This window comes from Neomonachus schauinslandi, chromosome 16 (genome assembly GCF_002201575.2).
Source record: "Neomonachus schauinslandi chromosome 16, ASM220157v2, whole genome shotgun sequence".
Classification (NCBI taxonomy): Eukaryota; Metazoa; Chordata; class Mammalia; order Carnivora; family Phocidae; genus Neomonachus; species Neomonachus schauinslandi.
In genome coordinates, this window is record NC_058418.1 from 376,655 (window position 1) to 398,014 (window position 21,360).

The following is a 21,360-nucleotide window of genomic DNA, read 5'->3' on the forward strand; positions in this document are numbered from 1 at the left end:
TGGAAGGTGACAGAGAATGTATTCTTGAATAAAGGTTGCACAGTATATGACCACACTCCGCTAGGCTGGATTCTTGCCAAACATGTTTTGATAGTCACTCGAGAGTGTAACTCTTGGCCTACTCTCCAGGATGTGAGCCTTTCAGAGTTCTTAATAGCACTATGTATCTCAAGATTTCCCCTTATCATCCCTTACCCACCCTCTAGTCTGAGAGCCTGGCATTGTCTTCAAAATCTCTTTGAAGACATCCTCTTGTTTTTTAGTTTCTTCAACCATTCATTCACCTAACAGTTTCCTGGGCTAGAGATTGAGTCATTGTCTTAGCAACTGGGAACATACACGGGAAACTGAAATAAAGACTGCTCTCATGTTGTTTAATATTTGTTCTAGGGTGCCTGGGTGGCTCAGTCATTGAGCGTCTCCCTTCGGCTCAGGTCATGATCCCAGGGTCCTGGGATCGAGCCCCACATCGGGCTCCCTGCTCTGCAGGAAGCCTGCTTCTCCTTCTCCCACTCCCCCTGCTTGTGTTCCCTCTCTCGCTGTGTCTGTCAAAGAAATAAAAAATCTTAAAAAAAAAAAACTTGTTCTAGGTGTTCAGGTCAGGTAAGAGAACAAGTTGGAAAAATACATGATCTGTTTTCCTATATTTGTATATATTTATAATGATCAAAGTTTTATTTAAAGTTTTCCTTCTGTATAATTATCTCGTATAAAATAGGATGAGACATTTCATTTTTATTCTTCTCCAGTATAAGTTTTTTGTTTTGTTGTTGCTGTTCTGTCAAATAAGGTGGGAACTAAGGCTGATGATTACACACAGATTACATTGAGGGTCTGTTCTCATATGAGTCCTCTGATGTTGAATACAATGAGGACTCCTACTGAAGGACTTCTTGCCAGTGGGTTGTGCCTCCTGAAGCCTTCCTAACACTGATTACATTCTCAGGTGTTTCCCAGTATGATTGCTGTGATGCTGAGTAAGAGAGCTATGCATGAAATCCTATCCACAGCAGTCACATTCCCTTGGCTTTGGAGTTCTCAGAGGTAATTATTTGGTGTGAGAACTTTTCCACATTTAATACAATTGGTTTTTTTTGTGTTTTTATTTTTTCCAGTATGAGCTCTCTCAAGTCAGACCAGAGTGAATCAGGCCAGAAGCCTTTCCAGCTATGATCATATTCCTGGGCTTTCTTCCCTGTTTGAGTTCTCATGTCAAAAAAACTCATGAAAAGAACTTCCTCCATTCAGGGTCTTAGCATGTTAGTCTCCCATGTGAACCTTTCCTTAAAGCCTGAGCTTAAAATAGGCTTTCTCACACTAAACACATTTATTCAGTCTTGTTCTTCGATAAATTATCCTTTGTATAAAACAACTGATTTCCTACATCCACTACATATTTGCTTTATAGCCCGTGTGAGTCCTCTCAGGCTACACAAAGGGTGAAATCTAGAAAAGGATTCCTTCTCTTCCTCCCAAAAAATAATCTCCTTGAGGAGTTATTTTTTTCTGCTAAAGCTTGCACTAATTTGTGTTGCTACATTCATATTTGTAGGGCTCATCTCTCCTGCTTCATTCCTTGACAAGTGAAGAATTAAATGTCCTGCAGGCTTTCCTATAATCATGACCTTCAAAATAGTCTTTACTCCATTGCTTTCCTATGGATTAAATCTAGATTGTATCAAGTTTTCCACCCAAACCACCCATGTGGCAATACTTTCTTGAAAGGACAGTGATGGCTAAAGATCTGACTGCCATCAAATAGCTGTCCACGTTCCTTATCTTCACAGTATCTTCCCAAATCAGTGCCTTCTTAAAGATGAATGCCGTGTCTTAAGTGCTTATTACTCAGTGTCCCTTCTACTTCAGCCAATGACCGTGCTGCCATTTTTGCTGTCAGGGAGAGCTGGAGAACCACACAAAATGTGTTGCCTCAGAAAGGCTGAGCTTTCCACTTAAACCCAGTCCCCTGCATTGGGAAGAGTCACCACTACACCAGTGATGGCAGAGAACACTCTTGGAGCTGATGGTCTCATCTTACAGTAAATAAAGCATGCCATTCCAAACACTAATGATTCCCAAGTTTTTATGCCCCACCAGGACTCCTGAAGTCCAGAGAGGTGCATTCCACTGGCTTCACAAACCCCTACCTGGATGTCTCTAAGTCCCTTCTCATTCACACTTCATTAACAGAACCAGTCAAGATCTGGGACAGTTCCACAAACATGAATCTAGGTGAAAGCTGTAAGGGAGTTCTTTTTACTATTCATGTAACTCTCTTTAAAATTACTTCAACTAGGTAAAACAAAACTAAACCTCTATTTCTACCCTTCAAAAGTTTATGCCTTTACCAGATTTCCTCATGTCACTGACTAAAACCAAAAATTCAGGAGTAGTGATTTTTCTCCTTTATTACGCTCCTTTCATAGTTAGATGCTGGGGCGCCTGGGTGGCCCAGTCGGTTAGGTGTCTGCCTTCAGCTCAGGTCATGATCCCAGGATCCTGGGATCGAGCCCCACATCGGGCTTCCTGCTCAGCAGAGAACCTGTTTCTCCCTCTCCCTCTGCTGCTCCCCCTGCTTGTGCATTCTCTTTCTCTCTCAAATAAATAAAATCTTTTAAAGTTAAATGTTGATACATACAAAAAGAATGTATGTGGTAAACACATGTTACAAATAGTCACAGGAAATCCCTGAAGCCTTTGCCTCTGAGGGATTCTTGGCAGCTTCCTTTCCTTTGGTCATTACTCACCTGACCCCAGTGAATCCACTTACGAACTGGGAGGCGGCCATGCTGGCTTCTCCCCAACCCCCCCTGCTACTCTCAGGCCAGGTAGTATCACCTCTTCCCTAGATGCTACCTACCACAGCTCCCTGGCCTGCTTCCACCTGGGCCCTACTATAGTTCTTTCTTCTTAAGCACCTAAAGTGTGCTTGAAAAGCCCTATCACACACCTGCCTGATAAAAATCAAAACTCTCCTCAGAGTGAAGGCCCTGTGTGCACTGCCAAACCTAGCTTGCATGTCAGTATACCTCAGTTACCTCCTCCCAGCCCATTCAGTGGCTGTTTTCTGAATGTGCCAAGGTTGTTCCATTCTCATGGTCACCCCAAATGCTGTCTCCACGCCTGGTAGCTCTCTTTACCACCACTCACATGTCTGTAGAATTTTCTTTGGCAATTGGATTAAATTTCACTCCTGCAGTGCCCCCCCAGCAACCACCTCCTCTGGAGTAGTAATTTCCCATTATCCCCCACATTACATCACATTCTTTTTCGTCTCAGTACTTACCACTACTTATCTGTTCACAGAGTTATATCTGGGGAACTTGTTTGTAAAAGCCATAATCTTTTAGACTACAAAGTCCACAGTGGCAAGGATTATGTTAGGTCTTTGGTTCACTACCGAAGTGTTTAGTGTACTACACGGGACCCAAGAGGACTTCCGCAAGTTATTTGTGAGGTGTAACAAGGGGAGGCAGCGGAGGGAAAACAACACGTAAAGGACTCTTTATGACAGAGCAGAGATGAGTCCGGCAACTATTACCTCAGGCACACTCTGTAATAAAGTGTCCTGATAAGCCTCCCTGCGCATGGTCTCTTGCTCTGGGACATCACCTCAGAATCTCCTGTCACCTGTTAAGCCAGTTCTCCCAAGATGTGCAGAACCACAGGTGCCCAAAATCCCTCATGGCAGCTAAGTTCAGGGAACTACTAGATCATCCAGAAGTGCAAGGCTGGAAGGTTTGCCAACACAGGACTTGAGCCCAGGGAGGATGAGACACAGACCTGCCAGAACCAGAGCCACCACACAGGAAGGGACTTTGGAAGGCTGGATCAAGGGGAACAAGCAGGAAAGATACCACGGTGGGTGGACACAAAGCGCTTGTGTTGCTGGGGACCTTTCAAGTGAGGTATAGTTTAGTGACCTGTGCTAGTGGTTGGAAGGGAGGTTTTCAAGGTAGGGAATGAAAGGAATGACTCTGAATATGGAATAGAAAAAAACATTAATGCTGAGCCATCAAACTGAATCCAGAAAAGGGGGCAGAGAGTCACAGAGATGCCAGTCTATGCTGTGGCAAACAGAAAAGCATCACCAAAGACGGGTACCAAGTGCAGATTTCATAGCTGAATACTGCTAGAAGCAGTAGTTCCAATGTCACTTGCATTAGAACACAGAGAACAAAGGGAAGGAAGAGCATCCAAAGTTTTCTTCACAAAGTCAGCACACTCTGATATAAAAGCTGATGAAGATAAAAAACACAAAAAAGAAATCCACCCACCTCCCCAACCTAATTTATGAATACTGATGTGTGAGTGGATGCCAGCAGCAAGTTACAACAAAGGCACTTCTACGTTTATTAGGTCACCGTGTTAACTGTTCAAAGGAGAAAATCATCATGATCACCTGGGAAGGCTGTGCGAGAATACCGGGGCTATTACTGATTATCATTTATTAGAAAGGGCTAGATGACAATTTCTTTATCCAGATAAAACTGATTTGAATCAAAGCAGAATCCAGCACCATGCTCATCAAAGCTGTTTAGGTCAGACATTCACTTTTCACTCTCTCAGCTTCAGTGTTTTGCAAGTACCAGCTGCGATGAATGTCATTATGGAATTGGGCAAAAGAAATAAAAAAAAATACTAATACCGTTGTCTTCTTTATACTTGCTGGTAAAATGACTGTACTGAGAAAATGAGAACCTAATAAGATCACTAGTAAGAGAATTTAGCAGCATACCAGGCTCATCTGGATCAACTCTGTGAGACTGCAAAGGAAGACTAACATGAGCAGATTAACAGCAACCACAGTGAAAGCCCAACAGCACTCAGAAGGCCTGACATAGCACAATGAGGAGAGCAGATCTCTTTGTATACTTGTGTCAAAACTTGACTAGACAGACCAATTCTACATCAAGGAATTCTAAATCCAATCATTCTAAAGGGATTTTCTCAATGAATCCCAGACAAGCTGATGCTAAGTGTTCATCCGGCAAACCACGTGGCTGAGAACAGCTAAGAATTTTTTAAAAAATGAGAGGAACTCCCATTTATCCAAGTTTGTTATAAAACTACCATACAGCAATATGGTGTTTACTCAGACTGAGATCAAGGAAGCAGAAGGGACCAAGACGGAGGACTGCACCTGATGAGGACTATGGGAATTTAGTCTATGATAAAGATGGTGTTTCTGATAAGTGGGAAGAATCTAGTCAGAAAATATGTTGAAAGAATTCATGCTCCATGTCACATACATAAATTCCATAGAAGTGCAGAAATTAAACAACAAAAAAATACTGAAACACAAGTATTTATAAAATCTTCCTATCTATGATACGAATAGGAATAAAAACAGATTGGAAAGGAAAAATACCTGAATCATAAAGCTTAATGGAGACTAAATTTAAAGGCAGATGATAAATGTTGGTCTGGGATATTTGTATTACTAATACCCATAATTAATATAGAGTTGCCAGCAAAATACCCCACCCAAAAATAAAAACCAACAGAAAAAAACAATGGCGGGGGGGGGGGGGGGCCCGGGGGGGCAAAAAAATAAAAAATTAAAAAAAAAAAAAAAAAAGGATCCCAGGGTCCTGGGATCGAGCCCCGCGACAGGCTCCCTGCTCAGCAGGAATCTTGCTTCTCCCTCCCACACTCCCCCTGCTTATGTTCCCTCTCTCACTGTGTCTCTGTCAAATAAATAAAATCTTAAAAAAAAAAAAAAAAAGAGAAAGTATATGAACTCACAAAAGAAAAAATATAAATGGTCTGTAAATTTATAAAAATATGTGTAACTTCATGAGGGAAATATGAACTACACTCAACATACTATCAGATCTGCAAACCTTAAAAAGATCATTATAAATCTCTGGTAAGGGGAAAAGCTCTCATGTAATTGAGCAGCTACACGGATTTTAAAGGACTTTAGAGAGCAGTCTGTTGCTACCAGATTTCAGCTTCTATCTCGGTTGATTCTGAAGTTCTATCTCAACAAATCCTACCTACAAAACAAAAAAAAACAAAAAAAAAAACTTGAAAGTGCAAAAAAATGTATGCAACAACCTGAAAGACTATCAAGAGGAAAAATCAAATGTGGACTACACAGTATCTGTTAAAATGAATGAACATGCCTGCTTGTATCCAGTAGAACACCCCCCCAATCATAAACATATTTATATACATACGTGCAAACATCTATAGTCTGGACAGACACACCAATTACCGGTGATTACATGAAAGAAGAACAGTAGAACAGATGAGCCCCTACGGCCAACCTGCCACTGGCAACAAGTTCACGTTCAACCAGGCGGTACACCCCTGACTCTGAGACCAGAGGAAAACAGTTTGATTCAGCATATCTGCAGCTACTCATCATACCACCCCATCTGGGGTTTTCCCCTGTCCGTCTTCTTTTCTAAGACACCAGTCCCTGACTAACCAGTCAGCCCATGCCCTGCCAGGACTCCCGTGAGCCTGGTTCTCACCTGAAAAGGTGTCTTGAGGAATTCCTCTCTCCACCGACCAGAGCGCTTCCTCCTCCTCTAACTGAGATACCACATCTGGCTTGGAAAGCTGATGTTCTGCCCAAGGGAAAAGAGACAGGGCTTGGGGGTCTGTGTTCGGGAGAAAATGCGTTTCTGCTGTGGCACATGCTGTCCCTGAATTCCTCCCTGCAAGGGCATGACTTCTGGTTTACCGCGGTGATGATAACCCAATCCATTCCCTTTGTCAGCTACTTGCCTTCCTAGACTCCCTTGCCAGTAAAAGTAGCAGTGGGACCCAGTTCTCGCTGGCAAGATACAAAGAAAAATATGTCAGCTGGGGACCTTAGGGCTTTTTTTTTCTTGCTAAATATGGGAGGTGCGAAAAGAGAACTAGCCAGGGCTGCCCCCTCCCCTTCTTTCTGTCTTGAATATGAACATGATGCTGGGTGCCACAGCCATGCAGCCACTAACCTAAGAGTGGAAAAGTTCACAATAACCACAAAGAAATGGAAAGGATCAGGGCGCCTGGGTGGCTCAGTTGGTTAAGCAACTGCCTTCAGCTCAGGTCATGATCCTGGAGTCCTGGGATCGAGTCCCGCATCGGGCTCCCTGCTCGGCGGGGAGTCTGCTTCTCCCTCTGACCCTCCCGCCTCTCATGTGCTTTCTCTCTCTCATTCTCTCTCTCTCTCTCAAATAAATAAATAAAATCTTTAAAAAAAAAAAAAAAAAAAAAAAAAAAAAAAGAAATGGAAAGGATCAGTCTTCAGTGGTACTCCTGAACTGCTGGAACACTGACCCCACATCCTATGAAATTCTTGTTACATAAATGAGCATCCAGTGCTGTCAGCTACATCCCTGACAGACCTACCTCCCTAGCATTCAAGGCCTCTAAGGATGGACTGTAGGTGGCTTCAGAAGTCATATGTGAAGTTGCCCTTCCCCTACAGGTACAAATTAAAGCCTTCTCCCTCAGGCTCCAGGGCCTTGACAATTGCATTCTCATCCCTGCAACCTGAGCCCAAGCAGACACACACTTCAGAGGCACCACATTCGTGCTGCAAAGCGCAGATCTTTATTGACATGGAGACCATCCTTACCCACTGAGACCAGGTTCCTGTAGTTCTCCAGCATCACCTCCCTGTACAGGGACTTCTGTTCGAGGTCCAGCAGTCCCCATTCCTCTGAAGTAAAACCCAGGGTCACATCTTCAAAGGTCACTGGTTCCTAAAACCCACAGGTTTCTGTTCAGCCACGGTCTGTCGTCACCCACACTGACAGGAGGGGGAAGGCTGACCCAGCACATGAGGGTACAGTCTACAAGATGACCCAAGAGCATTCCAGGTGGCTCATGTGTTCCTGAAATTGTCTGAAACTGAGCAAACCCAAGCTTGATCCTATTCAGGTCACAGCAAGGAGGACAACATGTGAGGCCAGAGAGGGCTCTTCTTCCTCTGGACCTCTCCATTTTTTATTAACTTGGGGACTCCAATACTGCCTCTATACCTCCTAGTAGGTAATTCTGTGAGCTGAATCATCACACCCAAGCCTTCAGCCCCCACCCACTGCCTGCGCTGCCTCTGCTCCCTTCACTTGTCAAGGATCCATCCTCCTGTTTTCTCTTAATGACTGAGCTCATGTCCCCTCTAGCTTTGATGCCAAAGTAGTTGTGAAATACAAATGTGAGTCTAATCCCTGTTTAAACCCATCAATGTCCATCTCCAATATAAAGGATAAATCAGAACACCCCAGAGCCCAACCTGTACTCTATCCATTCCCCTGGAAAGCTAAGCAACCTGCGGTTCATCTGTTCTGCTGCGTCTCTCAATCCTCCCCAGTATGCTCTGGGGCCCGAAGTCATCTCAAGGGAAGGTGGCGTCCCACTCTCATCCGGCTACCCCCACACCCAGATCCAGGGGTAGGCTCAGAAACTCAAAGAAGCCTCTACTCACACGGAACCAGGCCGTCGGAAGCCCGGAGGTCATACCTTCCTTCTCGACGTTATCTCGTGGGAGTGGGCAGTCCTGAGAAGGTCGAATTTGGGAGGTAGAAGGGGTGTGAGGGCTACGCAGAAGGAGGGGGCCCCTTTGCCCAGTAGCGGCCCTATCAACGTGAAATGGTAAGTCCACCCCCAACCTAGGAAAACGCACTTAAAGGGTCGTCTCCACCTACTCCCCGATACCTAGAGGGCCGGTTTCCACTAGTCAAGAGGAGACCCTCCTCATACCTTTCCACCCAGAGGGCGTTACTCCCCTCTCCAGTCCGCACACGCCCCGAGCGGGTCGGCCCGCCTTAAGCCCCACGCCGGGAGGGAGTTGTCTTTCCTCTGGGCCCCGAGTCCCCTACCACACCGCCCCTTCCGGCCCCGCGGCGGGAAGACGCCAGGCCAGGCCGGCCTCCGGCTGCTGAGCTTGGCGGGGAAGGCCCTGGGGCTGCACACCCCGAAGAGCGGCTGTGGGACGATTCCGCACAGCCCCGACGGGAGCAGATTTCGCGCCACACTCACCCAGCGCGCGGCGCACAATGGCGACCGTCAGCCCGCGGCGAGATGCGTCAGCGCGTCGGCCTGGACTACAACTCCCAGCCACCCCTGCGGCGTGCCCGCCCGACCTCGCCCAGGCGGCGGCCATCTTGGCTGGCCATCTCGGATGGCCGGCGAAGCCCGGGCCGCCCGGAAGAGGTCCCTCGCCGGCGACCCTCGGTGGTCCAGCTGGATTGGGGGAGGGCTCAAGGCGGGTACGCCAGGCCACGGGGCCTCCACACTTTTCCAAGTAGCAACACAGGCCAGGACATTGTCGTGCTCCGCCACGAGGGCGACCACTCGTGGGATAAGCCGGAAGTTAGGAAGGGAAGGAGCGCAGAAGGGGTGGGCCGGAAGTTGGTTAAAGTTGGGTCGGAGGTTTGGCGGGAAGGATTACTACGTCCCTGCGCGGAGGAGGAAGAGCGGGTCGGGACGGAAGCGTAGAGGGCTGGGGCTAACTGCTACTCCTACCCGATGCGGAGGAGGGAGGGGTGGGAACAGGGCGGGCGGGAAGCGTGTAGGGGGCGGAGCTGACGTCCGGCCAAGCTCGAGGGAGGAGGAGGAGGGACGGGCGAGTAATGGTGGGCGGAGCTAAAGTCCACCCAAGTTCCGGGAAGAGGCAGTGAGAGGATGGACGGAAGTGAGTGGGGGCGGTGCTAGGTGTGGATCCTTGCCTAAGGGGAGGAAGAAGAGGCGGAAGGGGGAGGGCAGGAAGTGTGCCGGCGGCGGGGCTAAGATCACCTCTGATTTCTGAGAGGAAAGGCGAGTAGGGCCTGCCCAGAACGCGCAAATGGCGGGGTTCTGTGCCCTCCATGGGGAGGCGGAGAGGGTGGGAGGAGGGCCAGGCATGAATGTCCACTCAAGTTGTGGGGAGAAGGGCAGGGTTAATTGTGCGCTAAGCACGGGTGTGGGGGGTGCGTTGTCAAAGCCGGAACTAGACAAGTTAAAACTGTGGAAACAGATTTTATTCACAAAAATGTCAGGGCAAGAGACACTGCAGTATAGAGCTGGGCTCAGTTCTAAATACAACTAGATCAAGTGGGGATTTACAGCTAGGAAGCAAGTTGGAGTGCGTGTCGGGGCGGTGGGGGTTGTTGGTTGATAGAAAATTACACTGGGGGCTTCTGGCTGAGCCAACCTAGTAAGACTCTTGCTGAAGGCAGGCCAGGGTGATCAGATACCACCTGGCGGCGACAGCGGGGATGAGAAGTTCGATCAGATTTGAAGGTAGAGAAGTCTTGTTAAACTGACTTACTAGGATTCTTGCTAAAACTAGATGCTAGGAGGAAGTACATGCATGGGCCTTGTTAGGGAGAGGGTTCAGGGGAGCCTGACTAAAGTTTGGGTAAGCAAAGAATCTTTCTCAGGGAGGAGGAGTGAGATGGGTAGGATCCTCTGCCCAGCGTCCTCTTCTGCCAGCCGAGGTGCCCGTGTCTAGGAAATGAAAAGTCTGTGGCTGCCCAGGATCTGGTGTGTGCTCTTATTTGGGCCCCGTGTGTTCTCATCTCCCTTGGGAACCAAGGACTAAATAATCTCTTATCTTCCTCGGAGTCCAGTATCCGGTATTCTCATTCTCTCATCTTCCTTAGGTCCTAAGGCCTACTGTGGTCTTGTCTTCCTCAGGGCCCAGGCTCTGATGTTCTTGGGGCTCTCCTAACATTCTTGGGCCCAGGACCTGGTGTACTCTCCTCTTGGAGTTTCCTAGCAGGTTTTGGCAGCCCTGTGCATCCCTTTGGGTCATCCTGCCCACTGCCTGCCAGACTTGTTCCAGGAGTTGTTAATTTTTATGGTCACTGAGGAGAGCATCCACCTGCAGGCTGTGCATTGTTCATCTTATTTGTTGCAATTAGACAGTCTTGATTTTGATTAGTATTTACTCAGAGACCATACAGATGTCTTTCATTTGAATAGTATTTCCTTGGATTTTTTGTGGCCACTATAGATAAAACACTGTCCCCATTCCATAAGTAATTTGGCTTCTTCCTTTTCCATGTTTTGACTTTAAAAAATCGATGTTACATAGCCCTAGGTAGTACAGCAGAGTCACATTAATTAGTCATGTTGTTATTGCTTCATTTTGGATGTGACTGGGGATGCTTGTAGTGGTTTGCCATCAAATTTGAAGGAGAACTTTAACAACTTTAGGAAACAAGCCGCCTTGAAAGTTCTTTCAGTTATTTATTTCTGTTTATATGGTATGGGATAAAAACATGATTTTTAGTTAAAAGGTAATTTTCAGTAAGTATATTATTGAAGATTGATTCATGAAATCCACTTTAATACAACTTTTAACAATATCATGTCCTTTTCCTCATTTAGCAAATTAAGCATGCTACTTAATTTACTGTAATTTGATTAGGTTAAAACATTTTTGAACAAATGTTAACCATTATGCGTGTAAAATATCAAAAATGTTAGGCCTCCTGTTTGCACACAGGGCCCCAATCCCTCATTAAAGCCCTCAGGGCCAGAACTACTTTGGAATCCACAGGTGTTTGGATTTTAGCAGGATAGTGAGGTGCATATACTACACAGTAGGTAACGTCCTGAGCGGGTCTGAGGCAACATCTGGCCGGATATACATATATCTGTAGCAAAATACATGAAGAGTCACACTAGGTTGGAGAAGGACAATATGTAAATAGCGTGGTTATTTCTGGTAAATTTGGCAGATACATAATAGGGGAGGAAACTTGATTAGAAAAGGTTTGGGAATTTAGAACTGCAGAAAAGGCGTTGTGGATCATGTAAAAATGGCTAGATTAGCAATACTACTTGTTTCATTCCTCTGCAAATTTTAATTTGTACTTTTCCTCTCTTCATATACTTCATATAGTCAAAGACATGTTTATGGAGGTACTGAATTGTTGAAATATATTAACATTATTCCATATGCTTCCTTTAATATTCCACTGATTTAATTTAAACAACATATGACTAAGAATAAGAGATATAAAACTGTATATTGGCCAAATCACTATGGCAGCTGGTGGCATCCAATTGAGTCCTAAACCTGCCGTGAGACTCAATCATGGACCTGATTTGATTTCCACTCACCATTCTCTATTCGTATTTCATCACGCAGCAGCTCAGATTGTTTCATGTGAAGGGGAACACATGTTTAAAAGTCACTTAAAAAAAGAAGAAAGGCGTATCTTTTTGTCTTTAAAACACAGGCCTGGGCGCCTGGGTGGCTCAGTCGTTAAGCGTCTGCCTTCGGCTCAGATCATGATTCCCGGGTCCTGGGATCGAGCCCCGCATCGGGCTCCACATCGGGCTCCCTGCTCGGCGGGGAGTCTGCTTCTCCCTCTCCCACTCCCCCTGCTTGTGTTCCCTCTCTCGCTGTGTCTCTCTCTGTCAAATAAATAAATAAAATCTTAAAAAAAAAGATAAGTTTAAAAAAACAAAAACAACAACAACAACAAAAAACACAGGCCTCTAGGACACTTCTCAGAACTCCTCAGACCTTTAGAAATTCAAGTTGGAGAAGCAGGAATAAATCAGCATTTTACCTATAAATTATTGCTATATAAATAGTAATACTATGTAAATAAATATACATAAAATATCTGGGATTAATTTGTTGGGAAATTCAGGGGACCTACATGAAAAGTTTCTGGAAAGAGTTACAAGTAAACTTGCATAAATAAAAATGCTTATCATGTTCTAGGATGGGAAGTCCAATTGTAAATCCCAAATGATCACTAGGTTCAATTCAAGAGGAAACAGGATTATAGCAGGGTCCTTTGGGATTCTGGACCTTGGACTTTGTATTTCCTTCTTCCTCAAAATGTGAGGAAAGGAAATGACTAGTTTTTCACAAGAACAATCAAGACTGGTGCACATGGGTGGTACAGTCAGTTAAGCATCCGACTCTTGGTTTCTGCTCAGGTCGTGATCTCAGGGTGGTGGGATCAAGCCCTGCGTCGAGCCCCAAGTTGGGCTCTAAGCTCAGAGTGGAGTCTGCTTAAGACTCTCCCTTTCCCTCTGCCCCTCACCACCCACTCTCTCAAATAAATAAATAAATCTTAAAAAAAAAAAAAATAGAACAATCAAGATGGATTCAAACTCATCTTAAGAAGAAATGGTCCCAGAAACTACTACAAAAATGTCCCTTGTTTTTTTGCCAATAAGTTTAGACTTCATCCATAGCATACAGTTATAATCAGAACATTTTTTTATGGTGGTGGTGGGAGACTCATTTTGTGGTTCAGCAAATTGGCACATTTTTTAGATAGAGGTGTGTGGTTTGTTGCAAGCACTCTTATGTCACCTACTATGAAGAGGGACTTGAGGGAGAGACTGTACCCATGTCTGCATGTGTAATTTGATGAAGGCACCATCTTGCCTTGGTCCGACTCTGTGTTTTCACATCATGCCCTTGGGCTCTGAAATGTCTCTCTGCCTTCTCTGCAGCCCCTTGACTGTACCTCTGAGATTGCAGCTGAGATGACTTGGCTCTTCCTGCTGATTGCAGTGGATCTGTGCTCTTTGTGGGGTGTCCACCTCCCAAGGATTGGCTCTAAATCAAGTGAGCAAAGGTCAGCCTGAGCCTGCAGAACTTGGTTACCTGTGATGGCTACTTCCCTCCCTAAATCGTGGTTCACCATGACTAAGGAAGAGACTTGAAAGTAGAAGCTGGTTGGGAGCAAGAAAGGGTTATAAATTCAAGAAATTTGTGGTTCCCCCCCCCCCACCAAGTAACAAAATATGCCACCATTCATTATCTGACACTGCATAAAATCCAGAGGCAAAGGGCTTCCAGGGATAGTTCCTGGGCTCTTCTATCACCTTTAGCCAGGTACTGTCCATCTTTTGGTTCAACCCTCCTTAGTGTATTGCCTTGGGTTATTCCTAAGGCTTGTGTCCCCATGGTCTCAAAGTGGTTATCACAGTTTCAAACATTTGGCAACATTTGGCTGAAGATACTGGCATCAGGGAGTATATTTGTTTCCTGTGCTACTTTAGCAAATTACCACAAGTTTTGTGGCTTTAAAACAACACAAATTTATCATCTCACAGCTTTGGAGTTCAGAAGTCCAAAATAGGGGCACCCGGGTGGCTCAGTTGGTTAAGCATCTGCCTTTGGCTCAGGTCATGATCTGCGGGGTCCTGGAATCGAACCCCGCATCTGGCTCCCTGCTCAGTGGGGAGTCTGCTTCTCCCTCTCTCTCTGCCCCTCCCCCCCCACTTGTGTTCTCTCTCGCTCTGCTCTCTCTCTCACATTAAAGAAAATGTCCGAAATGGGTCTTAATGGGCTAAAATCAAGATGTTGGAAGAGCTGCATTCCTTTCAGAGGCTCCAAGGGAGAATCCGTTTCCTCGCCCTTTCCACTTTTAGAGACTTCCTGCATTCGTTGGCCCATGGTCTCTTCCTCTATCACCCAAGCCAACAGTGTGCCATGTTCAAGTCTCCCTCTGACTCTGACCTCTGCTTCAGTCATCACATTGCTTTCTCGGATTCTGCTTCTCCTGCCTCTCTTAAACAAGGACAATTGTGTTGACCTTGGGCCCAGCAGATGTAATCAAGGATGATCTCCCCATCTTAAGATCTTTAACTTAATTACATTTGTGAAGTACCTTTTGCCCTGTAAAACAGCACATTCACAGGTTCCGGGCATTAGAATATGGGCATCTTTGGGAGCCATTACTCTACTTAGGACAGAGAAGGGATAAAATCTTTCCAGCAGCCCTTCTTGTAGACTTCCTCAGACCCCACCAGTCAGGATTGGTACTCGTGTCTGTGTCCTGTTTGTAAGAAAAGCTGGTAAATGAGTGGCTGACATTTTGGCATCTGTAGAGGGAGATGGGCTCTCCACAATGAGGAGGGTGACTCAGCCACAGGCACAAAAGAAGTCTTCTTAGGTGAAGCTCATCTGCCCCAGAGGCCTCTCGTCAAGTTGAGTTATAAGGCCACATGCTACATTTGAGAGCAGGTGATATTGGAAGTTTCTGGGCTTGCTACCAGCAGAGGTCTGGAACTGAATGAAGTCTCAATGTCCAGGGGACAGCAAGGAGATTGCTGGGAAAGGATCTGATGGTTGTGCCGGAAAGGAAAGGTGGTATTCCATGGAGTATGAGAGGAGCAGGAGCTCTCCCTTGGGTCTCGGAGGAAAGTCAGAATTTCAAAGGATTCTCATAAAGGGGGAGGGAGAGGGATGTCTTCAGCATTCATGTGTAGGACATTCTCCCTCACATTTTCCCCAGAACACACCAGATAGCCTTTTGGGCAGCTATGGTCAGGCTGCCTCCTGATCCCATCTTTTTAAGAGATTTTAGTTGAAGTTTATGAGGTTTGCATTATCCTTGGAGTATGGACATTTCACCAGGCTGCGGTAAGTCTTTTTATTCCTACCTGGATCCTGGCTAAGCACCTAGAAGTGTGAAGATGCACAGAACTCTTTATGGTACCTTTCTTAAAGTTGATAGTAGAATGCCATAGGTGAAATATTGGTGAGTTAGTATAAAGCTCCCTGGTTTGTTTGAAGTGATGACATTTGGGTTATGCAGGGAAAAACGGATGGCATATTCTTTTTTTTAAAGATTTTATTTATTTATTTGACAGAGATAGCGAAAGCAGGAACACAAGCAGGGGGAGTGGGAGAGGGAGAAGCAGGCTTCCCACCGAGCAGGGAGCCCGATGTGGGGCTGATCATGACCTGAGCCGAAGGCAGACGCTCAACAACTGAGCCACCCAGGTGCCCCGGATGGCATATTCTTTAGTTCTCTCCTATGAATACTATAAAATTATGTATATATTGATCCCCAGGATACTAAAAGATGAATGATCTCTATATGACACTTAAAATTTGGTGGTTCTCTAATGCATATACGTTGTAGAAAGATAAGGTATCGTTATAACATTTACATTTTATTATCTATGGCAGTCATTTCTATGATACATTGTCCATCATGCCTAGACCCTGAGTCCCATTAAATGGTGTTTCTATGGCAAATCAAGGGCATATGTAGAACATAATTGCTTATCCATGACTGCAGGGAACCACAAGTGCAGTCTTGTCACATGCAGATACCTGTTTATGGGTCAAAAACACTTTGTGGATTCTGCCTCCTTTGTGGTTTATTTCTGATGTCAAATAAAATGGAACTCCAACTAACAGCTTTTCCATATTGATTACAATTAATGAGTTTCTCAAATCTATATGAATTTCCCAGGGTCAAATAAGGTGATAGCCATAGCTGAAAGCCTGCCAACATTGACTCTATTCATAGTGTTCTCTAGTATGAGTCCTCTTGTGTTGAAAGAAGTGAGAACACCTCCTGAAGGCTTTTCCACATTGATTACATATTTAGGGTTTTCCCAGTATGAGTTCTCTGACGTAGCAACATAAGTGCTATGTTTAATGCCTTTCCCACAATGAGTATATCCATAGGTTTCTCTCCAGTGTGCATTCTGTGGTGTTGAGAAAGGAAGGAGAAAAGCACGACACTTTTCCTGAATGATTGCATTGTAGTCTTTCCCTTCTTTATAAATTCTTAGATGTAGAGTAAAGCAGTCCGTCCTTGAAAATTATTTCCTGAATTCACTGCAAACATAAAGTTTCTCTTTTTTTAAAAGGTTTTATTTTTTTAAAGATTTTATTTATTGGGACACCTGGGTGGCTCAGCCGGTTAAGCATCTGCCTATGGCTCAGGTCATGATCCCGGTGTCCTGGGATCATGACCTGAGCTGAAGGCAGATGCTTAACCACTGAGCCACCCAGGCACCCCTAAAGTTTCTCTTAAGTGTAAATTCTTTCATACCGAGTAAGGGATAATTTGTGTTTATACATTTATATGGTTTTTATCCTGTATGAGTTCTGAAACCTATGAAAGGCAATATTTCTCAGTGAAAACTCTACCACACTCAACACATTTCTGAAATTTGTCTCCTGAGTGAATTTGCTGTCAGTTAAAAGGGTTGAGCTCTGTTTGAACTTTTCTATATTCATTACATTTATATGATCTCTCTAGAGTATGACTTCTCTGATGTCATTGCAGTGGAAGAAGGATCAAGTTCTAATCAACTTTCCCCCCAAATTCATTATTATTGCAGCCTCTGTCCTGAATCAGTGTTTCCTGATATGTTCCCCCTATCTTTCATGGTCCTCCTGCCCCTTCTTAAAGTGGGCTTCACATTTCTGGTCTCTGACAAAGATGGGGAGATATAGTTCATCCTTTGTGAATCTATTTCAAGACAGCCTGTGCTTCTAAGAGAAATGTCCTGCTTTCTGGTTAACTCTTTACTTTTGAGTCTAGTTTCCCAATCTGGAAAAAAAAGTAATTTTAAGTGCTTAGAGAAAAACTGGAGAGAAAATAAGTGAAGAAGCACATTGGAAGCATGTGGATTTGTTTTCAAATCTGCCTTGCAAGGAGTGATTGAGCTGTGAGCAGAGAGAGTGAACCCAGCCCCTTGAGGTGGCTGATTGGAAGATAGATGAGTCTAAGCTATTGCTCACTCCTCCCTCTCCTTTTCTAGATGCTCTTTTGGACCCCAGTTCTTTGAGGACTAGTCCCAAGCCCTTTTTTTCTCTCCTTCTTGTGTAATCTCTTTCATTCTGGATTCAAACACCATTTTTAAAGTTGATAGATCATACTTGCATAGCTTCATCCCAGATTCTTTTCTGAGCATTGGACACATTCAACTGTCTGCTGAGCATCTCTGTTTATCGTACCACCACAGCCTGTCAAAATTGAATACTAATCCCACATCCCTACCTGCTCTTATCCTGGCCTTACTCTACCAGTGGACAGTATCACCATTAACCCAGTTGCTCTTGCCAGCAGCCATGGACCCTCCACCTCCGTTTTGACTCAATCACCAAATTTTGAGTCCACCTTAAGTATACATTAAGTTGGTCTCCTTTGCATTTCCATTGCGCTGTGCTACGCCGAGTCAGTGCACTTGTCAGAGGAACTACCACAGTAGCGGTTTCACTGTCATTCCTTCTTCTGTTCTTACCTCTGTCCCTACAGGGTATCCAGCACAGTCTTTCAAAAATGTAAGCCAGATTGTGTCATTTTCCTACTTAAACTTAACCAATCCTTGCTCTTAAATATTTTTATTTTTTTTCTAGAATATCTACCTCTGCTATGATGATAGATACACACAGGCAAATACCACATCTATTGTTTATCCTTTTAGCCCCAGCATCTGGCATGAGAGAGCCAACATTATTTGTTGACCAGCTGTCTGAGGTAATTCATACCCCTCACCACTTCACTTTTGACTGGTATGTGGATGATTTCCAAGTTGAGATCATTAGCCTCCGGCTTCTAAATTTCCAAAGTTTGTGACCATATGTCTGCTGAAGATCTTTCCTACACAGCATGCCATGAATTTCTAACGATGTAAATCAGATCATGTCACTCTCCAGGGTGACCCCGCCCCAGGTGGCTTCCTATTGCATTCAGAAGCTCAAACTCCTAATTAGTGTTCATAAGGCCTGGCACATCTGAGCCTCGTCCTTCTGTTCTTTCCCCTTACGCATCCATTCTGTCCTCACTGCCTGACATCTGATTGCACCAAATTCTTCTCACCTCAGAGCCTTTGCTAGCACTTCTCTTTCTGCCAAAATGCTCTTCCCCAGCTCATTATATACTGGCTCCTTCTCATGCCTGAGAGGTTAGATTAAAGCTGACCTCCTCAGAGAGGCCTTCTTGAGCTGTATAGCGAGCTCAGTAATAGTCCCCCAAAGATGTTATGTACTAATCTCCAGAACCTGAGAACATGCTACCTCACATGGCCTAAGGGACTTTGCAGATGCGATTAAGTTAACGATCTTGAGATGGAGAGTTTATCTTGGATCATGTGGGTGGGCCCAGTGTAATCACAAGGGTCCTCAAAAGTGTAAGAGGCATGCAGGAGAGTCAGAATCAGAGGAGTTTTGGTGATAGAATTAGAAGTTGGAGTGATTTAGGGTCATGGAGTACACAGTGTGAGTGGTTTCTAGAAGCTGGACAAGGCAAGGAGATGGATTCTCCCTCAGAGTCTCCAGGAGGAATACTAACCCATTTTAGACTTCTGACCTCCAGAACTATAAGATAATAAATTTGTGTTATTTTAAACCACTAGGTTTGTGGTAATGTTATAGCAGCAATAGGAAACTAATATAGTCCCTATGACCTTGGGTCCTTTCTTCTTTGTTCCCTCATATTTTCTTGTTCTTTTCACTTGCCGTGCTTATCTTGATGTGTGATGATGACTTGTATACATCAAGATTTTCCAGAGAACATGCAGCCCCGTAGCACAACAGCTGCCTGGCACTGAGTAGGAACTGAATAGTGTTGGTAAACGAACAGAGGCGATGGAGTTAAAAGGAACTATGAGGGAAGAGTCTGGACCCTCGTACCTCACACTTGGATTACTGAAGCAGTCTTACTCTTTTCTCTTTAATCTTTGCTCTGTGACTCACCTTGATGCCAGAGTAATCCTCTATGCCCCAGTAATATCATCTTCAGGACACTCTAGTCCCAGTGGTCTTGAACTCTGGTCCTCCCAGCATTGTGACCTGAGCTCATTGGCAGTCATGGGGCTTCCACTTTTCTCCTTACTGAATTACTTGGCTGTTCAACTGAGAGACATAAGAGATGTATGTAGCCTATAGTCCTTAAGGAAGATTCATCCAAGGGACACTTGCAGCCTGCAGCCCTCAAGGAATCTTGTGTGGAGGAGGTGTAGAATGGAGATGTCAGGTCATGAGTACAGTGTAACCAAAAATACCAAGGCAGGAATGACTCTAGGCAAGAAAGAAGCCTGTCCTGCAAACTTCAGGGAACATAGATGACAGAAAAACATCCTAAATTGTACCATGAGGGTGTGATCAGGAAAATCCAGACCATGGAAAACTTCACAGGCTGACAGACCATGTTTCACAAGAGATCAAGTAGAAAGAAAATAAATAGGTGCTGTGTTATAGGCAGCTCCCAAGATGGCCTCTAGTGATTCCCCACTCCTGGAATTCACACCGTTCTGTGGTTCCCTCCTCCCACACCGTGCCAGGATTGGTCTGTGTGACTCATAGAATGTGGCAGAAATGATGGTACATCCCTTCTAAGAGTAGATTATAAAAGACACTGTGACTTTAGTCTTGATTGTTTCTCTTCTCATTCTGGAGGAAGCCAGATGCCATGTTATGAGGACACAAGTAGCCTTGTACAGAGGCTCAAGGAATGAGAATCTGAGGCCTCTTGCCAACAACTACATAAATAAACTTGTAAAACGTACTCTCTATTACAGCTAAGCCTCATATGACCACAGCCCCAGACAATATCTTGATTACAGCCTCATGAGAAACCCTAAGGAAGAACCATCCAGTTAAGCTGCTCCTAAATTCTTGACCTACAGAAACTGTGAGGATAACAAATGTTTGTTGTTTTAAGCTAGGAGTCAACAAACTACAGCCTCCAGGCCTAATCTAGTTGGCTATCTTTTTTTTTTTTGGTTTTGTTTGGTTTTGGATGGCTCACAAACAGAATAGTTTTTACACCTTTAAATAGCTAAAAAAAAAAAATCAAAAGAAGAATTGTATTGTATGACATGTGAAAATTGTATGAAATTCAAATTTTTCACTGTCCACAGAGTTTATGGGAACACAGCCATGTCCGTTCATTACTTATTGTCTATAACAAAAGCAGCATTGAGTAGTTACAACAGAAACCAAATCTAAAATACTTACTATCTGGCTTTATAGAAAAAGCTTACTACTCTTGTTTTAAGCCACTATATTTTGGGGTAATTTTTGCATGGCAGTGGATAACTAATACACACTATGTTTCCTTGCCCCTGACTTTGGACTAAGGCATGAGACTTGCTTTGGCAAAAAGGGGGTTACCAGCTGTAATGTGAGTAGAGGTGTGGAATGTGCTGTTGTGTTGGACTTACCCTTTCATGTTTCTGCCGTTGCCATGACAAGAACAAGATGGCTAACACACTGGTCTAAGGAGGATGGGAGACAAAGGGAGCAGACCTGCTCTTCATGAAGCCTGAAGGCCAGCTCAGTTAAATCCAGCTTAGATCAGCAAACCCCAAGTTGACCCGGGGGTTTATGTGCCAGATGAAATGACTATTGTTTTAAGCCACCGAGTTTTTTTTAAGATTTTATTTATTTATTTGAGATAGAGAGCAAGAACAGGGGGAAGAGGGAGAAGCAGTCTCCCCGCTGAGCAGGGAGCCCAAAGCGGGGTTTCTATCCCAGGTCCCTGGAATCATGACCTGAGCCGAAGGCAGATGCTTAACCAACTGAGCCACCCAGGTGCCCCTAAGCCACTGAATTTTAAGGGCAGTTTGTTGCACCATTTTCTTATGGTAATAACTGATACATATTCCCAGTTACCAATGGCTTTTGGTCAAAACAGA

General features: G+C 44.6%; 1 protein-coding gene across 8 annotated transcripts in view; it reads right to left on the bottom strand.

Moving 5' to 3' along the window:
- Window positions 1-21,360, bottom strand: part of LOC110581909 (zinc finger protein 135) — a 110,187-nt gene that overhangs the window by 14,843 nt on the left and 73,984 nt on the right. The window contains exons 1-4 of one of the 8 annotated variants that reach the window (XM_044911399.1): window positions 8,989-9,011; window positions 8,435-8,506; window positions 7,583-7,709; window positions 6,486-6,581 (exon numbers count right to left, since the gene is read on the bottom strand). The exons of the other annotated variants lie outside the window; for them this stretch is intronic. Coding sequence (XP_044767334.1) covers window positions 6,486-6,581; window positions 7,583-7,709; window positions 8,435-8,467 — 256 coding nt within the window. The 5' untranslated portion in view covers window positions 8,468-8,506; window positions 8,989-9,011. Of the gene's footprint in view, window positions 1-6,485; window positions 6,582-7,582; window positions 7,710-8,434; window positions 8,507-8,988; window positions 9,012-21,360 lie in introns of those variants that run through there. 8 annotated transcript variants of the gene reach the window in all.